General features: G+C 42.6%; 1 protein-coding gene across 1 annotated transcript in view; it reads right to left on the reverse strand.

Moving 5' to 3' along the window:
* LOC126095274 (WD repeat-containing protein 48) overlaps positions 1-23,717 on the reverse strand; it is a 132,520-nt gene that overhangs the window by 83,829 nt on the left and 24,974 nt on the right. The window contains exons 3-4 of the mRNA XM_049910032.1: positions 12,820-13,032; positions 8,997-9,137 (exon numbers count right to left, since the gene is read on the reverse strand). Of these exons, the coding sequence (XP_049765989.1) occupies positions 8,997-9,137; positions 12,820-13,032 (354 nt within the window). The remainder of the gene's footprint in view (positions 1-8,996; positions 9,138-12,819; positions 13,033-23,717) is intronic.

A 23,717-nucleotide genomic window follows, 5' to 3' on the forward strand; every position in this document is an offset into this window, starting at 1 on the left:
GTTTTTTGCCTTTGACAGGACCATGAAATGAGGCCTCCATTAATTTAAAGTAGCAGCCAGTAGTGGAATGCCTATCTCCCAATTCACTCCCCCAGTCGCATCACTGTAGCCTTCTACAGGGTGACGCACAAAATGTGTTACCAATTGTTTCTTTCACAATTTACGGCGCACATTAGATATCCCACTGGGATCTCTACAGCAGTACCAGCAGAGCTTGGAAAAACAAATGAGTTACGAAATGACATGTAATTCACGATACTGCCGCTAGGAGACTTGTAAGCAGCAATGGCTGACAATGGAAGACTGACGACACAGCAACGATCGGCAATTGTGTTACTTTTTCATGAAACGAATAGCCTTGTTGTGACTCAGAGGTGTTTTCGACAACAGTTTAACACATGTTGGATTCCTTGCAAGAAGACCATCCACAGGCTGTACGATAAATTTGTACAGGAAGGAACAGTATTAGAAGTGAAGTGACCTTGGCCTAAGCCTGTTTGTTTGCTGGAGAATATTGAAGTGGTACAAGTTGCTGTACGGAGAAGTCCCGGGAAATCATGTAGAAAGGCAGCAGCGCAACTGGGAATATCCAGACATTCCGTTCAACCCATTCTTAAAACTGACCTCCATATGTACCCATACCAGATGACCTGTGCACAGAAGCTCACTGAAGAACACAAGCAACAGAGACTACTGCTTGTTCAGTGGGTGGAGGATAGGGAACAAACTCTCAACAACATTTGGTTTTCAGACGAGGCGCATTTTCATTTAGACGGTGTGGTTAACAAACAAAATGTACGCTTTTGGGCCACTGAAAACCCACAAGTGCTTCATGAACGACAACATTATGCTCCGAGGATTACAGCGTGGGCAGCAATTTCCAGTCACAGACTTATTGGACCCTTTTTCTTTGAAGAAACTGTGAACAGCGAGCGTTATTTGAGCATGCTTCGCAATAGCTTCATTCCACAGCTTCTTGCTACTGCCTTGCCCTTCAACAAGCAGTGGTTCATGCAAGATGGAGCTAGGCAACATACTGCAAACACTGTGTTGGAGTTTTTACATGAGCATTTCGACATGCGGATCATTTCACTCAGGTTTCCAGGTCGCTTCAATGATGGACAAAATTGGCCCCCCAATAATCCAGACCTCAATCCATGTGACTTTTTTCTTTGGGGGTACCTAAAGGAAAAAAATTTCCCGAAACATCCATGTGATTTACTGGAGCTCAGAAGACTTCTTCTTCAAGCTTGCAGTGAAATTACGGAAGACATGTGCCGTAGGGTAATCACTAACTTCAGTGTTCATTTGAAGGAAGTTAGGAAATGAAATGTTGGACATATTGAGCATGTGCTGGGTTAGAACAAATCTCCATGGACGGCTCTTCATTGTAGTATATGTTCCTTCCAGATTGTATTGAGAATAAAGTTTATATTAAAAAACAAAATGGTAACACATTTCGTGTGCCACCCTGTAGTTTTGCATTACCTTCTCTATGGTACCTTAATTCATGTTTTGAAGTTCCTCTTCGATACCTTTCACAGCTTTCCAATGCTTTTCCTTTGGATCTCTACAATATCTGCTCACTGCATTGGTGGCAATAGCAATGTTGGGTCATGACATCTGAGACAAATATAACAGACTCCCTACAGTTTCTAAATATGGAACATTCTTATCACATTCCACATCTGTCTCATTTACATTTAACTTCACTCCTACTTCCATTGGAGTAGTTATGGGTTTACAATCACTCTTTAAGACTTTTTCTGTATATGATGATTGATTTATGCTCAATTCTTGCCTCTATTCATCCTTAGAGATCTGCGTACCTAAATAACATTTAACTTCTCCCAAATCAAGCACCTTAAACTTGATTTGCAAATGTTTCTTAAGAATTCTCATTTGGCTTTTGTTTTCAGTCAGGATAAAGAAGTCACTCACTCATATTGCCATTACTATTATCCCTTCTTTTCCGCTTTTATGGTAAATATTGGGATCTGCCTTAGATTGCTTCATATTCATTGCTAGAACCAATGTCTACATAAAACTCTAATAATAGAGTTGATTCCAGCAATGTCCACTCTGTTTAAGTCCATGAACACTTTTTCGCAACACCAAATCTTTTCCCTTTCCGATCTGGTTTTCATGACTTCTCTTGGGGTGGAATGACACACATCTCCTCCTCCAATTTCCCATTTAAAAATGCTGTTTTTACATCCGTATCTTAATAAGGCATACTTGACTACAGGTGAAAAAGTTTCTTTGTAATCTACCCCTTGTTTCGGCAAATATCCTTTTATTACAAGTCGTGCTTTATATCTTGGTGATGAATTTTCAGGGCTCTTCAAAGTGAATACCCATCTTGCCTGTAATGGTTTCTTATCTGCTGGTGTATTTACCCATCAAAGGTTTTGTACTGAGATAAAGATTCCAATTCCCTCTCGATTGCCTCTTTCCATTTTTTAGAGTTCAGGCCGCTCACTGCTTCTTCTGCTGTTGCTCAATCATCATTAAAAGACTGGGCTGCATACGTCTCAAAATACAGATATTCTTTCAGTTTTGGTACGTGAGAAGAACGCCTTACATTGTTATCTTCATTTTGTTTGCCCTCAAATTCATTGTCATCATAAATAGTCTCAATTTGCCTTTGACTGTCCTCTTCCTGTTCTTCACCTTCTCTTTCTTCACAAAAGGTTTCACTCTCGGGACTAGGTGCAGTTAACTTGGTAGTCTTGCCCTCTTCAGAGAACTTTCTATATTCAAAGAACGCTTGTAACTACCCTTTTATCCAATGGATCCATTAAACGGTAGCCCTTTGAATTCTCACAATAGTCTACAAAAAAATACTTTTTAGCTTTTGGGTCCAATTTTCCTCTCTGCTGTTTTGTAATGTGCGCCACTGCATCACACCCAAAAACCCTCATATTGCTTACGTCAGGTTTCCTTCCTACCCATACCTCACAGGGGTTTCTATTCCTTAATGCTTTTGTAAATAATCTATTGTTCAAATATACGGCCATTGATACTACCCCTGCCTAAAAATCTTTTGATAATCCAACAGCAGTTATCATGCTCCTTCAACAGTGGTCCTATTAGCCCAATTTTGAGATAGACTGTACCTTATGGTAGTTTGATGCCCGATTCCCATTTTTGCCAGAAGTGTCTTCAATTTCTGGTTTATACATGCAACAAAAAAGTTTTGCATCACCCCCGGTTCCCAGAACTCCTGAAGACAGAAGTTTACTGTGGATATTGTATCACAGACACAGTCCTTTTGACTGTTCAGAAATGCCACTAAACCTACCCAAAGATGTAAACAACCATCCATGAGCACCGCCTAGTAGATGGAGGGGTCAGACAGCCCAGCAGTTCCAGTCATTCCACCAGGAGGGAGGTACACGGCTCGTGTTGTCTGTAGTTCAACCATGCCTAGATAGTCAATACCGCGGTTCGATTGCGTCCGCATTGTTACTTTGTGCCAGGAAGGGCTCTCAACAAGGGAAGTGTCCAGGTGTCTCTGAGTGAACCAAAGCAATGTTGTTCGGACAAGGAGGAGATATAGAGACAGGAACTGTCGACGACATGCCTCGCTCAGACCGCCCAAGGGCTACTACTGCAGTGGATGACCGCTACCTATGGATTATGGCTCGGAGGAACCCTGACAGCAATCCCACCACTTTGAATAATGCTTTTTGTGCAGCTTCAGGACGTTGTGTTATGACTCAAATTGGGAGCAATAGGCTGCATGATGCACAGCTTCACTCCCGATGTCCATGGCAAGGTCCGCCTTTGCAACCACAACACCATGCAGTGCAGAACAGATGAGCCCAACAACATGCGGAATGGACTGCTCAGGATTTGCATCATGTTCTCTTTACCAATTAGTGTCACATATGCCTTCAACCAGACAATCATCGGAGACATGTTTGTAGGCAACCTGGTCAGGCTGAACGCCTTAGACATACTGTCCAGTGAGTGCAGCAAGTTGGAGGTTCCCTGCTGTTTTGGGGTGGCATTATGTGGGGCTGATGTACATCGCTGGTGGTCATGGAAGGAGCCATAACGGCTATATGATACGTGAATGCCATCCTCCAACCGATAGTGCAACCATATCGGCAGCATATTGGTGAGACATTTGTCTTCATGGACGACAATTTGTGCCCCCATCATCTTGACAAGAGTGGCCAGCATGTTCTCCAGACCTGAACCCCATAAAACATACCTGGGATAGATTGAAAAGGGCTGTTATGGACAACATGACCCACCAACCACTCAAGAGATCTATGCTGAATCGTCGTTGAGGAGTGGGACAATCTGGCCCAACAGTGCCTTGACAAACTTGTGCCACGACGAATACAGGCATGCATCAATGCAAGAGGACGTGCTATGGGTATTAGAGATACCGGTGTGTACAGCAATCTGGACCACCACCTCTGCAGGTATCGCTGTATGGTGGTACAACATGCAAGGTGTGGTTTTCATGAGCAATAAAAAGGGCAGAAATGATGTTTATGTTGATCTCTATTCCAATTTTCTGTACAGGTTCCGGAACTCCCGGAACCGAGGTGATGCAAAACTTTTTTTGATGTGTGTATATTCTCTCCCATTATCAGACTTGATGACCTTAATGTTCTTTCCCATCCACCTTTCAACCATATTACAATATTCCTTAAAAGTGTCACTCACTTGGTCTTTGGAATTAAGGAAATGAACATGAGTATATCGTGAATAATCATCAATAAACGTAAGAAAACAACAATTCCCAGCTATGGATTCGCATACTGTCAGGTCACATACATCTGTATGGATTACCTTTACGACCTCTGTAGATTTACTTTTACTAGTCTTAAAAGGTAGCCTCCCTTGTTTTCCTTTTATGCATATCTCACAAGGGTCCTTGTATACACTATAATTTGGTATTCCCTTTACCATATCCCTTATTAAAGACATACCCTTTCTATTTGTGTCCAAGTCTGTGGTGCCACAAAAAACTTTCCACTGAGCATATTGGATGACTAACATTTCTATGTTTATAGTCAATGGTATCGAACTTAAAAATACCCCTTTCGATACATGCTGTAGTTATAACTTCACCATTTTCGTTGATTACTCTTGCTCCATGCATGTCAAAAGTGACTGTATTTCCCTTCTTGACAATTTCCCCTACAGACAGTAGGTTAGTCACAAAATTTTTTACCTAATGAACATCATGTACAGTAAACACATTGAGTACCGTATTTACTCGAATCTAAGCCGCAATTTTTTTCCGGTTTTTGTAATCCAAAAAATCGCCTGCGGCTTAGAATCGAGTGCAAAGCAAGCGGAAGTTCTGAAAAATGTTAGTAGGTGCCGTCACAACTAACTTCTGCCGTCGAATATATGTAGCGCTACACAAGCATGCTTTGTGAGCACAAAGATAAATACTGGCGCCAAAACCTTTTTTTTTTTCCTCCGCCCCGAGTTTCGACCACTGCATTTTCATACAATGTCCAACGAAGTAAATACAAATTCCGTATTGTTCATCTTCGAATGTAGCAGAATTTCAATGTACTACGAAAATCCGACTGTCAAGACTGTTAGGGATGTTTGTCAATATGGCCAACTCTACGTTCCGAGTTTTTTCCTACCTGTGAGAAGAGATGGTTGCTAATAGGAACCTGATGAAATGTGGATCACATGCAGTATTCTCTTCACCATAAGAATAATACGAAAATAAACATTTTGCCATGTATTCTTTCGTGTTTGCTGCTATCTCATTTAAATCCTGTCTGCCTAATAAACTACGAAACTAGAGTGAAACAACAGCAAACGCGGAAGAATATACGTATCGTGTCATGTTTATAATCGTATTATTCTTATGCCTAATAGTGATATAGTCAGAAATGAAGCACGGCAACTGACTAGATTTTAAATGTAAGATGACTAATTTCTGTGCAGAATTTGATGTACTAAAGAAGCGGCCGCAAAGATTTTCAAACGGAGAAAAATTTGCGCCTAACTCTCGTTCAGAACATGTTCTATCATACGCAGTCTATTATTTGGTTCTTGTTGATCATTATCAAAGAAAGCAGCAGTGTAAGTAACAACAAACTGTAGTCTCTTGCCATTGTTTCGCTAATGAGACGATTCCTCTCTCTCTCTTTTTTAAAAGCGGCGGTAGCGCGCACAAAAGCAAGTCATGCCGCGAGCGGCGACAGGCCGTAAACACGCACTATCAGAATGCGACAAACAATGCATGACACAGTACAGTAATGCATTTTCAGCTTAGAGTGACGTAAACACCTATAACAAAGAAAACGGCACTTATCAGATCAAAGCAAAATAAGCAATCGATTCAAACCAGACGAAGCACGTGAAAAAGGAAGGGTACCCGTATAAATACGGACGGAGCGCCTGACGCATGGCAATGGCTACCTGGTAAAGCTTAACTGCTAAGCTTACGACTCGAACCAAACTACTATGGCTGTATCGTCTTTCATTCGACCTAAATTGTGTCTCATATTACAATGGACCAACTTTGTTTCGATTTGGAGGTGCGGCCTAAAACTTTTCTCTCCCCTTGAATTTCGAGTCTCAAATTTCAGGTGCGGCTTAGATTCGGGAAATATTTTTTTCCTTTATTTCGAGTCTCATTTTTCAGGTGCGGCTTAGATTCGAGTGCGGCTAAGATTCGAGTAAATACGGTACACCATTTACACTTACATGTAGGTCTAGTTTCCCAGTCAAATGACATTGGAGCTTGCTGCCTTCAACAGTAGATATTCCCATATGAGTATTATATATAACATCATAACGAAGAGATTTGTCTTTAACAATATGCACAGATGCACCTGAGTCTAAGATCCATTCCAGTTGACAATTAACCACATCTCCAAAAGAATAAAAACATGAGAGTGCCTTACCTTTATTACTGGTCCTTCTCTATGGGCTATCAACAACATACCTCTTTTGCTGATTGTCTGACTTTTTCTCTGCATCAAGATGCAATACGCCCCTTGTTCTGACATCTATAGCACCGCACTGATTTCTTCCTTTTGTTTTTTGAATAAAGAGCAGATGCAGTTTCCTTCTCCAATACAAGCCAGCTTGAAGTACTCTTTACATCCACAGGATTTTCACTTTAACACTGTTGCCCGTAATCGGTATACCTGAGCTTTCCAGCCCCATAATAAGCGCATACCTTTTGGGCAGTCCTGCCAACAGTAGTGTCTCCACCCATTCGTCAGCGATCTCAAACCCAATGTTTCTCAGTCAGTTCGATGTGGCTATTATTTTGTTGATGTATTCATCTAGACTCTTGCATTTGTCCAGCTGAGTTGTAATTGACTCACATAATAATCCTACTTTCCTTGCAAGACCTCCAGACTCAAATGCACTTCGTGATGATGATGATGATGTTTGGTTTGTGGGGCGCTCAACTGCGTGGTTATCAGCGCCCGTACAATTACCCAATCTTTGCTCAGTCCAATTTCGCCACTTTCCTGGATGATGATGAAATGATGAGGACAACACAAACACCCAGTCATCTCGAGGCAGGTGAAAATCCCTGACCCCGCCGGGAATCGAACCCGGGACCCCGTGCTCAGGAAGCGAGAACGCTACCGTGAGACCACGAGCGGCGGACATGCACTTCGTAATTTGTCCCAGACTACTTTCGCTGTTACAGCTTTTTCAACATGAACATAATTCCCCGAGTCAACCAGTAGTATCAACTTTGATTTTGCTTTCCTATCCTTACTTGAATAATTCTGATCTGTGGATTTCATTGTCCCATCCACCACATCCCACACGTCGTCCAAACATAAATACTCTTCTACTGCAAATTTCCATGTTGCATAGTTTTAGCGACCCATAAGTCTTTCTATATGCAGAATTTGTGCCGTGCTCATTTTAATGGTAACCCTGATGTTTCTTGACCTAAAAAATAATACTGAAAAATAATACAGAAGAGTTGTATTTGTCTTGTAAGGATAACTTGTACTTCACACAAGTGCACTACTTGGAACTTTTCAAATACTTTCTCTCACAAATATATTATGGATATACTTATTCCAAATACATCGCTGGGCCCGTAACCTATTAGAGTCAACACAGTTGAATGAGTACTAGTGAGTAAAAGGCATTTACTGCCAGTAACTATATTTGCACTTCCAGGTAAAATACATTGAACACATCAACCAAGGAACAGTACATTACACAAATAAAACTCAGAGCTTACAATATCACCAGAGGTCTATTATATTTCACATGATGCACTTTATCACTTTCTCATGTGAGATATACTGTTCACACAATTCCAACACGTGTGTTTCACATAGTGTATGTTACAAAGCCAGAGCTGGTGTGTGTGTGTGTGTGTGTGTGTGTGTGTGTGTGTGTGTTATTACACTCTTAAGAACAATAAAAAAAATTAATACTGATTATGATTAGAAAAGGCTGTTTCAGTCTGGTGGCCATTCTGTGGTTATGGGTACGAAATTTACCTGAAGGTTATTTCAGTATTTATAATGAATGTCTGAAATCCATCTGCCTGAAGCCCTCACTGCCACTGTTTCTTCCACTGTGCCAACTCTTCTTCAGATTCAGCTGTAGTTTCTCACAATTAATATTCTCTCTCTGGACTCTTTCTTTTCCATGTACCTTAGCATACACCTTAAAGTTTTTTTTATGGAAGCAGTAAAAAAATAAGCCAAATTAAAGAGTTGCTGAATTAAAGAAATAAAAAGGGATTAAAACATGGGGAATAATTTAGATCAGTTTTAAGCAACTTAATTAGTTAGAAAAGAAAGCCTACCAGCAATTATGTGCCACTGTTGCTTGCTTATTTCACCAGAGAATGTAACTTATTTCTGCCCACAAGTTAAGTCTTAGTGATAATGATGACCACAATGTGCAATTACAGACCACACTGCAAATACAGAACGAAATATATGACACACACACACACACACACACACACACACACACACACACACACACACACACACAAATATTACCTTTAAGTTTCATTAATTTGCTGCAGGACCTTGGATCCCAAACTCTTAAGACCTTTTCTGTGCTTCCACTGACAATAATTGTTCCCGATGGGTTCATGGCAAGACTGTATATTGAATCCTTATTTCCATTCAGTGAAGAAGCTTCAAGCAAATAAATGTTTATTAGAGATGATCACAGGTATACTTTCACTAAAACTATTATAACACAAGAAATGTAACAAGGTAAGTCCAGAAAACACAATTAAAAACACACACAGAAAACTGATTTACATTTGATTAAATGTGAGAAGTTAAAACAATCCAGAATGAGATTTTCACTCTGCAGTGGAGTGTGCGCTGATATGAAACTTCCTGGTAGATTAAAACTGTGTGCCCGACCGAGACTCGAACTCGGGACCTTTGCCTTTCGCGGGCAAGTGCTCTACCATCTGAGCTACCAAAGCACGACTCACGCCTGGTCTTCTGTAAAGTTTGGAAGGTAGGAGATGAGATACTGGCAGAAGTAAAGCTGTGAGGATAAATTCTGAGGTAGGTTGTGTGTGAAAAGAGTCAGCGCCACAGTGGGCACCAGTAACTCTGCCTCTGGTACACAGTTGGTATATGCGGGATCTGGTGTCATGGTAACCACCAGAACCACCTCCATCTTGGAGGTCGTCTTTTTGTCACTCTTCTTTTGGATGATTTCAATGTTTGTGAAGGCCTATCTGCCCTAATTCCAGGGCAGAGGAAGCATGTGAATCCCTATGACCAGCAACCTGTGGCTCCTTCATCCAATGGATGGTATTCTGTTGCAGATCAGCAGAATCCTTGGAGGGAAGTGACATGAGGGACCCATTCCAGGTGAGAGACACCAGAGGAAGGTGTTGCTCCTCTGGCTGTGGGTTGAGGATCGATGTTCCCAGTCAGTGGGGAGAGCACACTCCCAAAGTGGGTATGGGGGAAACTGTAGGAGGGGTCACCCCAACCACCAGGGAAGATGGCATAGTTGAGCGGCCTGGAGGGCCTGACGCAGAAGGCACGAAGAGGGAATGTACTGCTTTTACAACGGATGACATCATCATAGACATAGGAAATGTCATCATCACACGAACAGGACACAAACAATAATATTTCTGCTTGGCCTCTTGCTATGACTGTCAGACAAAAGTCTTGAATTCTTGGATCTTCCTTTCATTTTGGAAGATAGTGCACCTTGTTGAACAGGGAGAAAGGTACTCGTCACAGTTGACACAAATGAGGAAATGCATAAACAGCATTCATATGCAACTGAAATCCACAATTGCTACAGGTGGACATGTCGTTGCAATGTCGTTTAAGCTCTCAGGTTTTCAAATACCATTTGATGCATTCCCCAACAGTCAGTCTTCCCTTCTCATCCCGTACAGTAAGCCTCTGACCCATGGTTCTGGGTGACTTTCCTGAATTTTATACCTTTTCCTAGACCTCTCCAGTTCTTTTTCCTTCAACCCTCTTCCTTCTCCTTCAACTCTTCTGCCTGAAGGAACCAATGGCTCTGAAAGCTTGCCAATTACAAGCGTCTTAAATGTGTGTTCCGCCACTGCTTGGTGAGCAGATTTTTTATCTGTCCAATTGAATAAAATACCTCATGTTGTATTTGTGTTTTCTTTTTTATGCTTGGTGGTGTCACTTAATGGTGTATGGGCACATATAAAAGTATGTTTGCCTTTTATTTTGCTCAACAGTACAACATAATCAAACTTTATCAAAATTAAAGTGTATCCTTCAAGTAGGTTTACTTGTAGGTATTGTGGGGAGTATGTCTCCCCTTGTCTCTTAGCCCTATGTTCCTCCACAGTGTAGCCAGGATAGGAAACATTGCGGGGTCACATTTATTTATTTACACAACTAGTTTCATAGGACTAAACTGATGAGCAAATCTTCAAGGTCATAGAACATGAAATTACAACATAAAAGTAATAACTGATAAAATAAAAAGCTTATGAACCCAAAAAAAGTCAAACCATAAGTTTCAGTAAATGCAATCAAAAATATAACATAAGAATCAGCTTAATTTTTTCCAGAAACTCTTCAACAGAATAGGAGTGATGCATGAGGAAACTCTTCAGTTTCAATTTAAAAGCACATGGATTACTACTAAGCTTTTTGAATTCTTCTGGTAGCTTATTGAAAATGGATGCAGCAATATACTGCATATCTTTCTACACAAGAGTTCAGAAAGTGCGATCCAAATCCAGATTAGATTCCTGCTGAGTATTACTGAGTAAAAGATACTAATTCTTGAGAATAAGTTGATATTGTTGACAAAAAATGACAGTAAAGAATAAATATATTGAGAGGACAATATAAAAATACCCACACTAATAAATAGGGGTCGACAAGTGGTTCGAGAAATACCACCACTTATTGCCCAAACAGCCTGTTTCTGAGCCAAAAATATCTGTTTAGAATGGGAAGAGTTACTCCAAAATATAATACCGTATGACATAAGCAAATGAAAATAAGCAAAGTAGACTAATTTTCATGTCGAACGATCGCTTACTTCAATTACTGTCCAAATAGTAGAAATGGCAGCATTAAGTTATTTGAAAAAGATCCTGAATGTCTGCTTTCCACGACAGTCTACTATCTACCTGTACACCTACAAATTTGAACTGCTCCCTAATCAAATGCCCATTCTGTGGAATTAAAATGTGTGCAGTGTAGTAATCCTTTCCTTCTGAAGAGACTGTTGGGGCTACGAAGCCATCAGCATAAAAAAGTTTTAGGCACCTCATTTATGAACCATATGAGTTAGTGCCGTGTAATGGCTCTTCCCATGGTCATCACACCACCACACCTACAGCTACCTGGCCAGGTAACCACTGCCCGTGTCCCAGCCATGGCAGGCACATACTCCCTAACATACGCAGAGAGTTTTCACTGCAGGCACCAATAGTGATCCCTCCATGGGCAGGGAAATATCACCGCACAGGTACTTGATGATCTCCTCCCCCCCCCCCCCCCCCCCCTCCCAAAGGAATGGCTAATGTGTTGGGTTTTGCCAGAAAGGAATGATGAAAAGATAGAAAGGTGGAATGTACACCCTGTTGGGCAACATTCCCCACACTTCTGTAAAATTTGGAAGATGGATGGTAGTTCAAATCCAACGATGGGCACCATGCAGTGAAGGATGAAAAGATGTATGAAGTGTCGGTGGGTGGGAGGGGGGACCCATAAGCCAAATTCAAATAGAGTCGGCACCAATGAGATCAACCTGTGGACATGCAGAGGGGAAAAAAGAATAGTAGAAGGATGGACTTGCAGAACAGAAACGGAAGTAGCACTGCAAAGGGCCAGGGCTGTGTGTTGGCCTAGCTTGTACTCTCGCAAGAGACTGTGGGGGCTAAGGGGGGTGGGGTGGGAAGGTAGGTCATCATTAAATATATAACAGGCATTTAAGATATTTTGTGTTTACGAATTATCACAGGCACACAAATATTTTTGAGCATTTGGCAACATAGAATGGAATGCCAATGTGTTAACCAGGAAACATTGCTGCAAGTACTTTATTTAATTTGTTGAGTAAAACATTTAGAAAGACAGGCAGGAGAGAAACAGAATAAAATAGACTGAAGTTGCACAATCTGTTCAGCAGAGCATTGATACTGTTCTTTATATGAAATTATCTGATGGTAACTGTAGATTCACTTTTTCTTTAGTCTTGTTTCAATGTTGCTTTCTGACTGAAGATACTTCCTTTGTCTCGTACTGAGCTACACACACACACACACACACACACACACACAACCACCAGGAGGGGGTAAATGCTATCCTAGTTTACAACAGATATGTATGAACTTACTTGTAACAGTGTTGTTGCTTGCTGTGAGGGCTGTCAGTGTATTCACATCCCATAAAAAAATAGCCCTATCTAGGCCAGCTGATGCAACTTGCTCTCTGTCCTTGGCATATGCCAGAGCTTTCACATAATCTTTATGAGTGCGCAAGGTGGACATGCAAAATCCTTTGTGTGCATTCCAGACCTTTACTGTGGTGTCTGAGCTTGCTGAAATCACTGAAAAAACAAATTTTTGTTAGAGACAGAGTAAAAGTGGAAAGTAAGAAATTTCGTAGTAGTGTAATAAAATTAAAAATTGAAAAAATTTAGAAGTCATTAGCAATACTGAGTGAGTAAATTTTCATGGACAACGTATCTACTTCTACACAGATACTCCACGAGCCACTGTACGGTGCGTGGTGGAGGGTATCCTGAACCACAGCTTGTTATTTCCCCTCCTGTTCCACTCATAAATAGAGCAAGGGAAAAACAACTGTCTGTGTACCTCCATATGAGCCCTAATTTCTTGTATCTTATCTTTGTGGTCCTTACATGCTATGTACATTGGCAATAGTAACATCATTCAGCAGTCAGCTTCAAATGCCTGTTATTTAAATTTTCTCACTAGTGTTTCACAAAATGAACGTCACCTTCCCTTCAGGTATTCCCATTTGAGTTCCCAAAGCATTTCCATAACACTTACGTGTAGTTCCAACCTAATATTAACATATCTAGCAGCCTGCCTCTGAATTCCTTTAATGAATTTCTTCAATCCAACGTGGAACGGATCCCAAGCACTCGAGCAGTACTCAAGAATAGGTCACAACAGCTGTGGCAAATCAAGCACTGTATCATTTGAGAGATACAGAGGCAAGCGAGTGTGCCGGGACTTACCCCAGTTCATTACTAATAAAGCTAGAAAGCCAAAAATTTTTCAGAATGTGCAAACATATGTCAAAATCAACTGCTACAAATCTCAACTTGATCGGAGCTGTACATTAAAAGTAATCCGTCGCTCAAAACAGTGTCCTACATGTGGTCTCCTTTGCAAGTGAATCACACTTTCCTAAAATTCTCCCAATAAACCGAACTCAAACATTTGATTCACTGCCACAGTTCTCACACACTTGTTCCAACTCATATCACTTTGCAATGTTACACCCAGATGTTTAAATTACTTGGCAGTGTCAAGCACGACATTAGTAATACTACATCTGAATATTACAGGTTTGTTATTCCTACTCACCTGCATTAACTTCCATTCTTCATACCAACTAGACATTTTGTGTAAGTAATCTTTTACCCTACTACAGTCACTCAACTTCTGCCCTTCCCGTACAGCACAGCATCATCAGGAAACAGCCACGGATTGCTGCTCACACTGTTCGCCAGATTATTTATGTATAAACAAAATAACAACGATCCTGTCACACTTCCCTGTCTCTGATGAACACTCGGCGTCGAGATCAATGTACTGGATTCTGTTATTTATGAATTCTTCAACCCCTTCGCATATCTGGGAATCTGTTGTGTATACTCGTACCTTTGTTAACAGTCTGCGGTGGAGCATCGTATCAAATGCTTTCTGGAAATCTAGAAATATGGAATCTGCCTGTTGCCCTTCATCCTTAGTTCTCAGTATATCGTTAGAAAATAGCAAGCTGAGTTTCACACAAGAAATGCTGTCTAAAACCATGCTGATTTGTGGACATAAGCTTATTAGTCTCAAAAAAGTTTATTATATTTGAACTGAAAATATGTTCAAGGAATCTGCAGCAAACAAATGTTAGGGATATTGGTCTGTAATTTTGTGGGTCTGTTCTTTTACCTTTCTTATATACTGGAGTCACCTGTGTTTCTAGTCATTTGGGACTTTTTGCTGGGCAAGAGACTCACTATGAATGTCAGCTACGTAAGGAGCCAATGCCATAGACTACTCTTTGTAAAATCAAACAGATTCCATCCGGACCAGGTGATTTATTTGTTTTCAAAATCTTTCAGTTGTTTCTCTATGCCACATATGCTTATTTCTATGTCGTCCATACAGGAGTCTGTTTGATGGTCAAATGACGGCATGCTTATACGGTACCCCTGTGTAAATCATTTCTTGAATGTGAAATGTAAAACTTTGGCTTTCGTTTTGCAATCTTCAACTGCTGCACCAGACTGGTCACAAGGGGATGAATGGAAGCCCTAGGCCCACTAAAACATATTTTTCTCAAGTTCTATGCCAGATCTTTTGCTAAGATGTGACAGTCGTAGTTATTGTATGCTACGAGCATAGATCTTTTCGCAGACCCACAAATCTCTATAACCTTCACTTGTCGTCATTTGTGCATCCCCTTTTGAACCTAGAGGGCAGCACCTTCCAAATTTCGTTATTAAACCATGGTGGGTATTTACCATCCTTTATCCACCTACTAGGCACATAACTCTTCAGACTGTGATTTACAATCTGCTAAAACTTTTCCCAGAATTCCTCTACATCCATCCTAATGGAACTAAGTGAAGCTAATTCACTGTCTAAGTGAGATGTTAGTAACTGCTGATCTTCTCTATCTAGCAGAAACACTTTCATAGCCTTCTTAATTTAACTTTCATGTTAAAGTTCTGTCCAGAATGCCTCCCAGGTATTTTGGGCTTTCGTTGAATCTGACTGTGCCAAGAGGGCCGAACTGTGGACTGATCTTTGCTGATGAAAGGCGATTAGATAGGTGGAACAGGATTACCTCTGTTTTAGAAACATTTGGTCACAGTCACCATGGCTCAAAATACTCAAAGTTCAGTAAGGCTGTTCGTTAGGTGTTCTTCACATTCAGAAAGGTCTTCACTATGATATGAAATTGCCAGGTCATCTGCATATTGAAATTTCGGCTGGTCAGCTGTGTAGAGGTTGAACAACACTAGAGCAAGAACAGAGCCCTGAGGTAATCCGTCATTGAGTACATGCCATCTGATTTTCTCTTCTCCTTGATGTACTTTAAACCACCTACTGTTTAACATGTTACTTAAGAGGTTGCCTAGAGTTTTGCAAGGTATTGCTCTCAAAAATTTCAATAATAGGCCCTCGCACCACACCGTGTCATAAGCTGCTGACAGGACAATGAACACTACTCCAGTTTGAAGTTTCTTTTGGTATCCAGATTCTATGTGAGTAGTCAAGGAGAGCACTTGTTCACAGCAGCTTCTGTAAGGTCTGAAGCCAGCATGTTCAGGTGGTATCATAGCATTAATTTTATCTTGGATTCGGTTTAGAATCATTCTTTCCAATAGCTTGTAAGCACCGCTACGTAGAGATATTGGGCGGAAGTGTTCTGCAGCTGTTCCCTCTTTCCCTGGCTTTTTGATACCGATAATTTTTGTTCTTTTAAATTTTTTGGGTAATGCCGCTGTGCGAAGAATTTAGTTAAAAAGGCAAACTAGACAGTTTCACGTTACCGGTCCACTGTGCACCAAAAATTCAGGGTAAAGCCCATCTGCACCTGCAGCTTTTCTACATTTCGTATGCTTAAGGGCTGTCTCCAGTCCAGTGATTGTAAATGGAAAAGAGAATTCTGGGTTATGTTTCAGAGATTTCTTGACGTCCATAAGCTCTGTCTTTACTTGCCGAAAATTTGCTTATCTGTTGGGACCTTGGAAACTTTCACTAAATGACTGGCGATTGAGTTGCATGAGACCGCTGAGTTTTCTTTGTTGTGGGAAGGGTCTTCGTGAATCAGCGTCCAAGCTTTCCTACTGGAGTGTGTGAAATCGAGGTCCTGGTGAGTGTTCCTCAGAACACCTAAAATTACTGCCTAGCCTAAAAAAATCCTCATGTGCCTCCAGTATTACTCTGACATCCGAGTAGCTACTTCCTTTGTACAGTGCACCCCTGATTCCTACAAATCCCCACACAATAATGCAAGTCTAGAAATCTGCAGCCAAGACTGTCACAGAGTCGACGAAGTCGTTGGTTGAGACCCTCCATTTGGCTCTAAACCGAAGGACTGTTATCAACTCTGGGAACGATGCTGCACATTTCACACTCTGCTTGCACCCCGCATGTGAGGCCAGCAGTCTTCCCCACCTCCGCCAGCCGCCTTTCCGAACTGAGGATAGTATCAGAACCCAGGTGTCGTCAGTGCCAATGTGAGCCACAACTTGCAGATGACTGGACCCTGACGCTCAGTAGCCACAGCAAGGCCGCCTCCCCCGTCTTGGATGAAGCCCCCCAGCAGACACACTAAGTGCGCGTTGGCTTCCTTTCCAGCCCTGAATGCTATCTGCGTAAGGGGTTCCATAACGCACCTAACATTGGAGCTCCCAATAACCAATAAACCCCTACCCCATGTGCTCTTTTAAAGAGCCAAGCGGCCAGTCCCCACATTGGCCCTCCTTCCTGTAGTGACACGATTGCATTACCGTCCACCTCGGGTGCACTAGGAGGTGCCTCAGAAGCACAGCCTGTGGACAAAACAAGTGACATCTGAGGTGTCCCATGCAACGTACCAGATTCTCCGCCACTACTACATCCCAAGGCAGCAGCCTGAAGGTGACTGACCATAGCCAACAACACGTTCAGCTGTTCGCAAACTGCGACCAGCTGGAGGAGCTGGTCGCAGTTTGCGAACAGCTGAACGTGTGCCTGTACACAGCAACCACACATCCTGTCCATCCTATCAAGACTAACTGAAGAAGCTAACTATAAATTCAGACAATCCTAGAGATGCAACTTGCTACATTCCTGATAAGTCAGTCACCAATGGATGCTGATGCATTAAAGAGCTACTTAGCTGGCTGTGCAGTGAGCAATCACTGCGCTGCAGAATGAATGAATTTATACATACAAAAATTCGATATTAAATCTCTTAAACAGAAAAACAAACATAAAATTTCATAAATATACTACATGGAAAACAGAGAAAAGGCTAATACACAAAAGAATAACACTCATTATGACAGTTAGTTCTGATGATAACATGTATTTTAACAAAGAGGCCTTCCAAAAACAAATTATTTATGTATCGAATAACAGCCTGTGAAAAGTATTTTGGTTATTTATTTTTCAACAAGTCATCTTTTAAGCTAGTAAGCTTTTCCCAATACCTCATTCAGTTTTAAATCCATGCATAAAACAGGACTTGTAACCCAACTGCTGTAGTTAACAACACAATTTATTTGTACAACACTCAAAAATAAAAGATACTGCATTACAAGCCTGCAATCATAACAATGTCTGACTCATTGGTTTAATGATTAAAGGAACCAAATTACAAGGTAAACAGTCCCTTCTATCTTGAACAAGAAAGTCAACAAAACTACACCAAAGACAACCAGTACACGAAATCCAAGGAAAGAAAACCCAATGTCTACAAAAGGTCAACAAAGATTCGAGAAAGAAACAAGGAAGAAGAAAGAGTGTGAGTGTGTGTGTGTGTGTGTGTGTGTGTGTGTGTGTGTGTGTGTGTCAGAAAAGACTAGTGACATGGACAGGGCAGGAGAAGCACAGAAAACAGAGGAAGACCACCAAATCAAACACTGAAACACTGCATGTGAGAGGGGGGGGGGGGAAAGAGCAAAAGAATGGGTAGGGCTAAGGCTGGGACAGATCACCAAGTCCAGACAGCCACTGCCCATTCATGGATTCAACAGGGCATCCTGTCAACTCCTTCAATGGGCCGACAAGGCTGATTTGCCCTGCCCTTAGAGTGAATGATAAAACCCTGTTCACGAATAAATAATAAAACCAAGTCAATCACTGAGGTGTTGTCCCCTAACACCATGGGTAGCGAGCCAGGAAAATTAAGAGTCCGCCATAGGACGGCTAGGTTAGGACAGTCCAACAAAATGTGGACTACTATCAAGTGGGCACCACGTTGAAAGTGGGGCAGATCCTCGTGGCAGAGGAGATGATCACGAGTCAGTCAAGTACGGATGATATGGAGCTGGCAAAGGAAGATGGAGTCCTTGTAGGTGGTCTGCACTGAGGACCTCCACAAATTTGTGGTCTCCTTTATCACCAGCAGTTTGTTCAGCGAAGTCAGATTACCCATTTCATATTCCAAATCCTCACAAATTGACAGCATAATACCCATAGAAGGTCTGATTCCAGGCTACCAATCTCAAGAATCGGCTTGCCAATAGCCAATTTGGTCAGCCTGTCAGCGAGTCCATTCCCCGGGATTACAACGTGACCCCAGGGTCTAGACACAGACCACTGAGTGTCCACATTGTTCGAGGGTAAAAAGGGAATCCTAGATAGTCAGGATCAAGCAGCGGTAAGGGTAACACTGGTCAAGAGGTTGTAAACTACTCAAAGAGCCACTACAGATGAGGAAGGACCACAGTGCAGGAATGGATATACTCAAGAGCATGAGAGATGGCTACCAACTCCACAGTGAAAACACTGCAACCATCTAGCAAGGAGAGCAGTTCATTACATCCCACATGAACGTAAGCGAAGCCACTGTGACCACCAACCACCAAGCCATAAGTATAGACCACTTTTGAACCCCGAAACACACTGAGAATGGAGAAGAATTAGCAGCACAGGGCCTCAGAATGCGATTAGTCTTTCAGACCTTGTCATATGTCAAGACAGAACTGTGGATTAAGGATGCACCACAGTGTATGCGAGCAGGCCGGGAGAGGAGGTAATAGATGGGTAAACTGGAGTTCAGAAAAAAAGGGACCAAATCCAGTTGGCAATCTTAACCCCAAACCTGGGCCACCAATGCAGGAGGTGAATCTCCTTACCTGGAAAGAGGAGACGACAGTTTGGATGCTCCAGGGAGCAGCGCATGCATAGAGCATAAATGATCACCTGTTACTGATGCAGAACCTGCAATGGCGGAACCCCTGCCCCTGCTAGAAGGTTGATCATGGAGCTAGTCTGCAAGGCATCAGTTGCCAGTCATACCTACAATGGTGTATCAGATCCAGCATCTGTAACATTGCAGAAGATGCTGCGCCCCGTAACATAGACAAGACTGGGCGTACCAGGGTAGAGCAGTTCACACCCCAGTTGGTGTTGCTGAGGCATCAAAGAGCATTGAAGTGCAACCAACATGTCCACCTTAGTTGAGAAAGACTGGGGAGCCATGTCATCAGGGCATCAAAGATCAATCCCAAAAAATGGTGCAAGTCCATAAAATTGAGGGATTTGCCATCAAGGCACAGATAAAAATGGGGATGTACCGTATAGCGAAAACAGAAATGCATAATATAGGTATTGGCAGGAGAAAAATGGAAGCCATGAATGAGAGCCCATTACTGTGCTCAATGTACTGCTCCCTACAGATTGCATTCAGCAATGCTCATCACAGATGAACAAAAATAAATGCAAAAATCATAAGCATTAAAAGACAGGGACACCATATGCCCTGCAGCCTCCACAAGCCCATTGAAAACCACTAGAGAGAGAGAGAGAGAGAGAGAGAGAGAGAGAGAGAGAGAGAGAGAGAGAATCGAAACAGAACCTTGTGGAACCCCATTTTCCTGCAGATGAAATGTACTATGAGAGACGCCAACCTGTAACTGAAAACTGTGACATGAAACGAAGTTCTGGATAACGGGCCACGGAGGCCCCGTTCACGTATGGTGGCAAGGATGTGGTGCACCATGTGGTACCATGTGCTATAGGCAGATCAAAAAAGACTGCAACAAGGTATTGACACCGGGCAAAAGGCCTTCAGATAGCAGACTTAGGTGGGACTAAACCATCTGCAATATAGAAGCCTCAGTGAAAACCACCCTGGGTCGAGGCTAACAACACTTTCTTGCCACTCTGAAGGGAATTGGGCCTCACTCCAGAGATGGTTAAAAAGGCAAGTATGACACTGGTTGTTCACCAATTAGTGTTGAAGCAGTTGGTTGTGAAATGTTCCAGTCAAGGAGCCATTTCGGGTCAGATAGCAAGGGCGCTGGCCTAATACCACTCGCTAAGCGGCGTACTCTAACGCTCCATGTGCGGAGAACGAAAGATAAAAGGCATTGTTCCAGGTGGTGTTTGAGATGACAGAACACAGGTGAATAGTGGACCAATGCTGAGGCCTGGACGAAATATCAAGAAAAATGTGCAGTGATGGAGTCTAGGTGGCGAGGATAACACCTTTCAGGGAAATTCCTAGGACACCTGTAGGAGGACAGCGGCCAAAACGGGGCCTGATTTTTGTCCATACCTGTGAAGAGGAAGTATGTGGCCCTCTGGCAGCAGCGTATTGTTCCCAACAAATCTTTTTCTGGCCCAGGCATGAAGCAGTTTACAGGCCAGGTGGTCAAGAGATGGATGTCATTTGTAGTGACGGAGCACACGAGGCCAGTCTTTAATAGCTGTAGCAATTTTGGGGATCCACAAAGGGACAGTCTTCCACTGGAGAGAATACAAGGAAGAAGAAATCTCCAAAGCAGCTGCCAAAATAATACCACCCGGCAAACTCTGTGATGACGATGATGGTGATGATCAGTTTGGGAAGGAGCGCTCAACTGAGTGGTCATCAGCGGGCAGCGGATAGTCCAATCTAGCCACTGTCATAAAAGATGAAGGTGGTGGTGATGAAATGATGATGAGAGCACAAATGCCCAGACCCGGGCAGAGAAAATCTCCAATCTGGCTGGGAATTGAACCCAGGACCCTGTGATGCACAGGCAAAAATGCTAGCCACTAGACCATGTGCTGTGGATGTCAAACTCTGTATGGACTCATCAATGCTGTCATGTGATGGAACACGGAAAATGATTGCTGTCACACAAATTGTCATAAACTCCCCATTGAATGGAGGGAAAGAATCCAATGCTACAGATAGAAAGTTCAATAGCCAAGATTGTGCCATATGCCACACAATATATGGGGACTTCAGCGTTGAAGACGCAGACAGAGATCAAGCATGCCGGCAGATCTTCGACAATCCTGCCCAGGTCAGTCACCACAGTACCACCCCACAGAGGGTTATGGGTGTTAAAATCCACAAGGAGAAAAAGGGGGGAGGGAGGTGTCAAAGGAGGGCAAGAAGAGCAGGAAGCATAGGAGGTCGATCTATGGGGGAGGAGATCAAAATTGGATATTGTTACTGCAGAGTCTAAATGGAAGGCGGTGGAAGCAGATCGTTGATGCAGCGCATGGCCTACAAGGCCTGTGATCGTTGAGGAGGGAGGGAGGGAGAGAGAGAGAGAGAGAGAGAGAGAGAGAGAGAGAGAGAGAGAGTCTAAATGGAGCCTGCTTCCAGTGCAGTATGAAGTGGAACACCGGAACTAATAATGACCATGTGGACCAATGTATAGACGCTAACAGACAACAAAAGCTACAGAGTAGAGAGAAAGAAGAGACAATTCCAGAAGATGACAACAGTAACCATTACAGTTCCATCGGAGGAGAGTAGTACAAGAGGCTGGAGTGCCAAGTCAGTGTCTTTCACCAGTAAGGATAGACGGACATCCATGAATGTAAGATCAGACCCTGATGGACAGGGAGAGGGCAACACACCCTGGGATGTCGGTGGTGGTCGTTAGTGTTTAATGTCCCATTGACAACGAGGTAATTAGAGACGGAGCGCAAGCTCGGGTTAGGGAAGGATTGGGAAGGAAATCGGCCGTGCCCTTTCAAAGGAACCATCCCGGCATTTGCCTGAAACGGTTTAGGGAAATCACGGAAAACCTAAATCAGGATGGCCGGAGACGGGATTGAACCGTCGTACTCCCGAATGCGAGTCCAGTGTGCTAACCACTGCGCCACCTCGCTCGGTCTGGGATGTCGGGGGGGGTGGAGGTGGGGGCTCATAACGTGACTTACTCCTCATCTCCTCCTCCTCCTCCTCCTCCTCCTCTGGATGGTAATAAAGGTGTGGTTGGTAAGAGAGCAAGTCACAGCAGCATCAGAATCCAAAAGAGAACGAGTGTCATTGAGATCCACAGAGCATGGGTCCTGTGTCCTGAGTCAAAGTAACACACTTTCTGCCTTGGAAACGCCGGGGAGGAGAGATGCCTATGGCATGGAAAGAAGTGTGGGAGGGAAGGAGGGGGGAGAGGAACCTGCATCAGAGATCCTTGGGATGGAGTTCTTCCCTAAATGGCTCACTCTACAGAAACAGTATTCGGAGAAGTTGAAATAAAAAAGGGAGACTGGAAATGTGAGGAAAAAAATAAAAAATAAAACAGCTCAGATGAGGGAGTAGTTGGGTCATCATAAAGGGAAACACTGAAGGAGAAAGGGGGGCAGGAGGGTGAGGAGCTAGAATGGGGAAGGGAATGCAGCTCTGGGGATAAGAAAGGCTGCAATAGCTTGGAATTCATGTGCACCACACGGGCACCCACAAAAGAGCTGTGGTCCCCCTGTGGCGAATAATGTCTGGTCAAATGCTGCATATCCAGAGCAACTGCAACATCAGCCAGAGTGCAACTATGGATAAACTGAGCCTGTAGTCTCTCCCTGTTAACCTCATTTCTTTATACCTCCGGAGGATCTCATCACCCGATGATGGGGTGCTGCTCCAAAGGGAAAATTTCCTCATGGGGTACATAGGGAGATTCTCTCTTCTATACTGGCAGCCATTATGCTGTTGGCTACAGCACAAAACTCACTAAAATATGCCCCCGTCTCGTCTACATGTAACTAACTCATTTGAGAATAATTTTTTTATGAACAAGATGGAATTGCAGGTTGCATAAATATGGACGATGTAGCAGCTCATTTTTTTTTTTTTTTTTTTTTTTTTTTTGTATTGACCAACTAGGATCACATTAACAACTTCAGTTCCTCTTCTTCCTTTGTTGTTGTTTACTATTTTTCCAGTATTCCCTCATTTTCTCCCCACGAAGTCTCTTCCTTTCTTCTGTCCATGTTGTTCCCGATTTTTTATTTCTTCTGCTTTGAAAACTTTCCAAATTTAGTATTTTGTTTTTAAAACGGTTTCTTTCTGCTATTTCTGATTCTTTGATGTTTCTTTCAA

The sequence above is a fragment of the Schistocerca cancellata genome, chromosome 8, assembly GCF_023864275.1.
Source record: "Schistocerca cancellata isolate TAMUIC-IGC-003103 chromosome 8, iqSchCanc2.1, whole genome shotgun sequence".
NCBI lineage: Eukaryota > Metazoa > Arthropoda > Insecta > Orthoptera > Acrididae > Schistocerca > Schistocerca cancellata.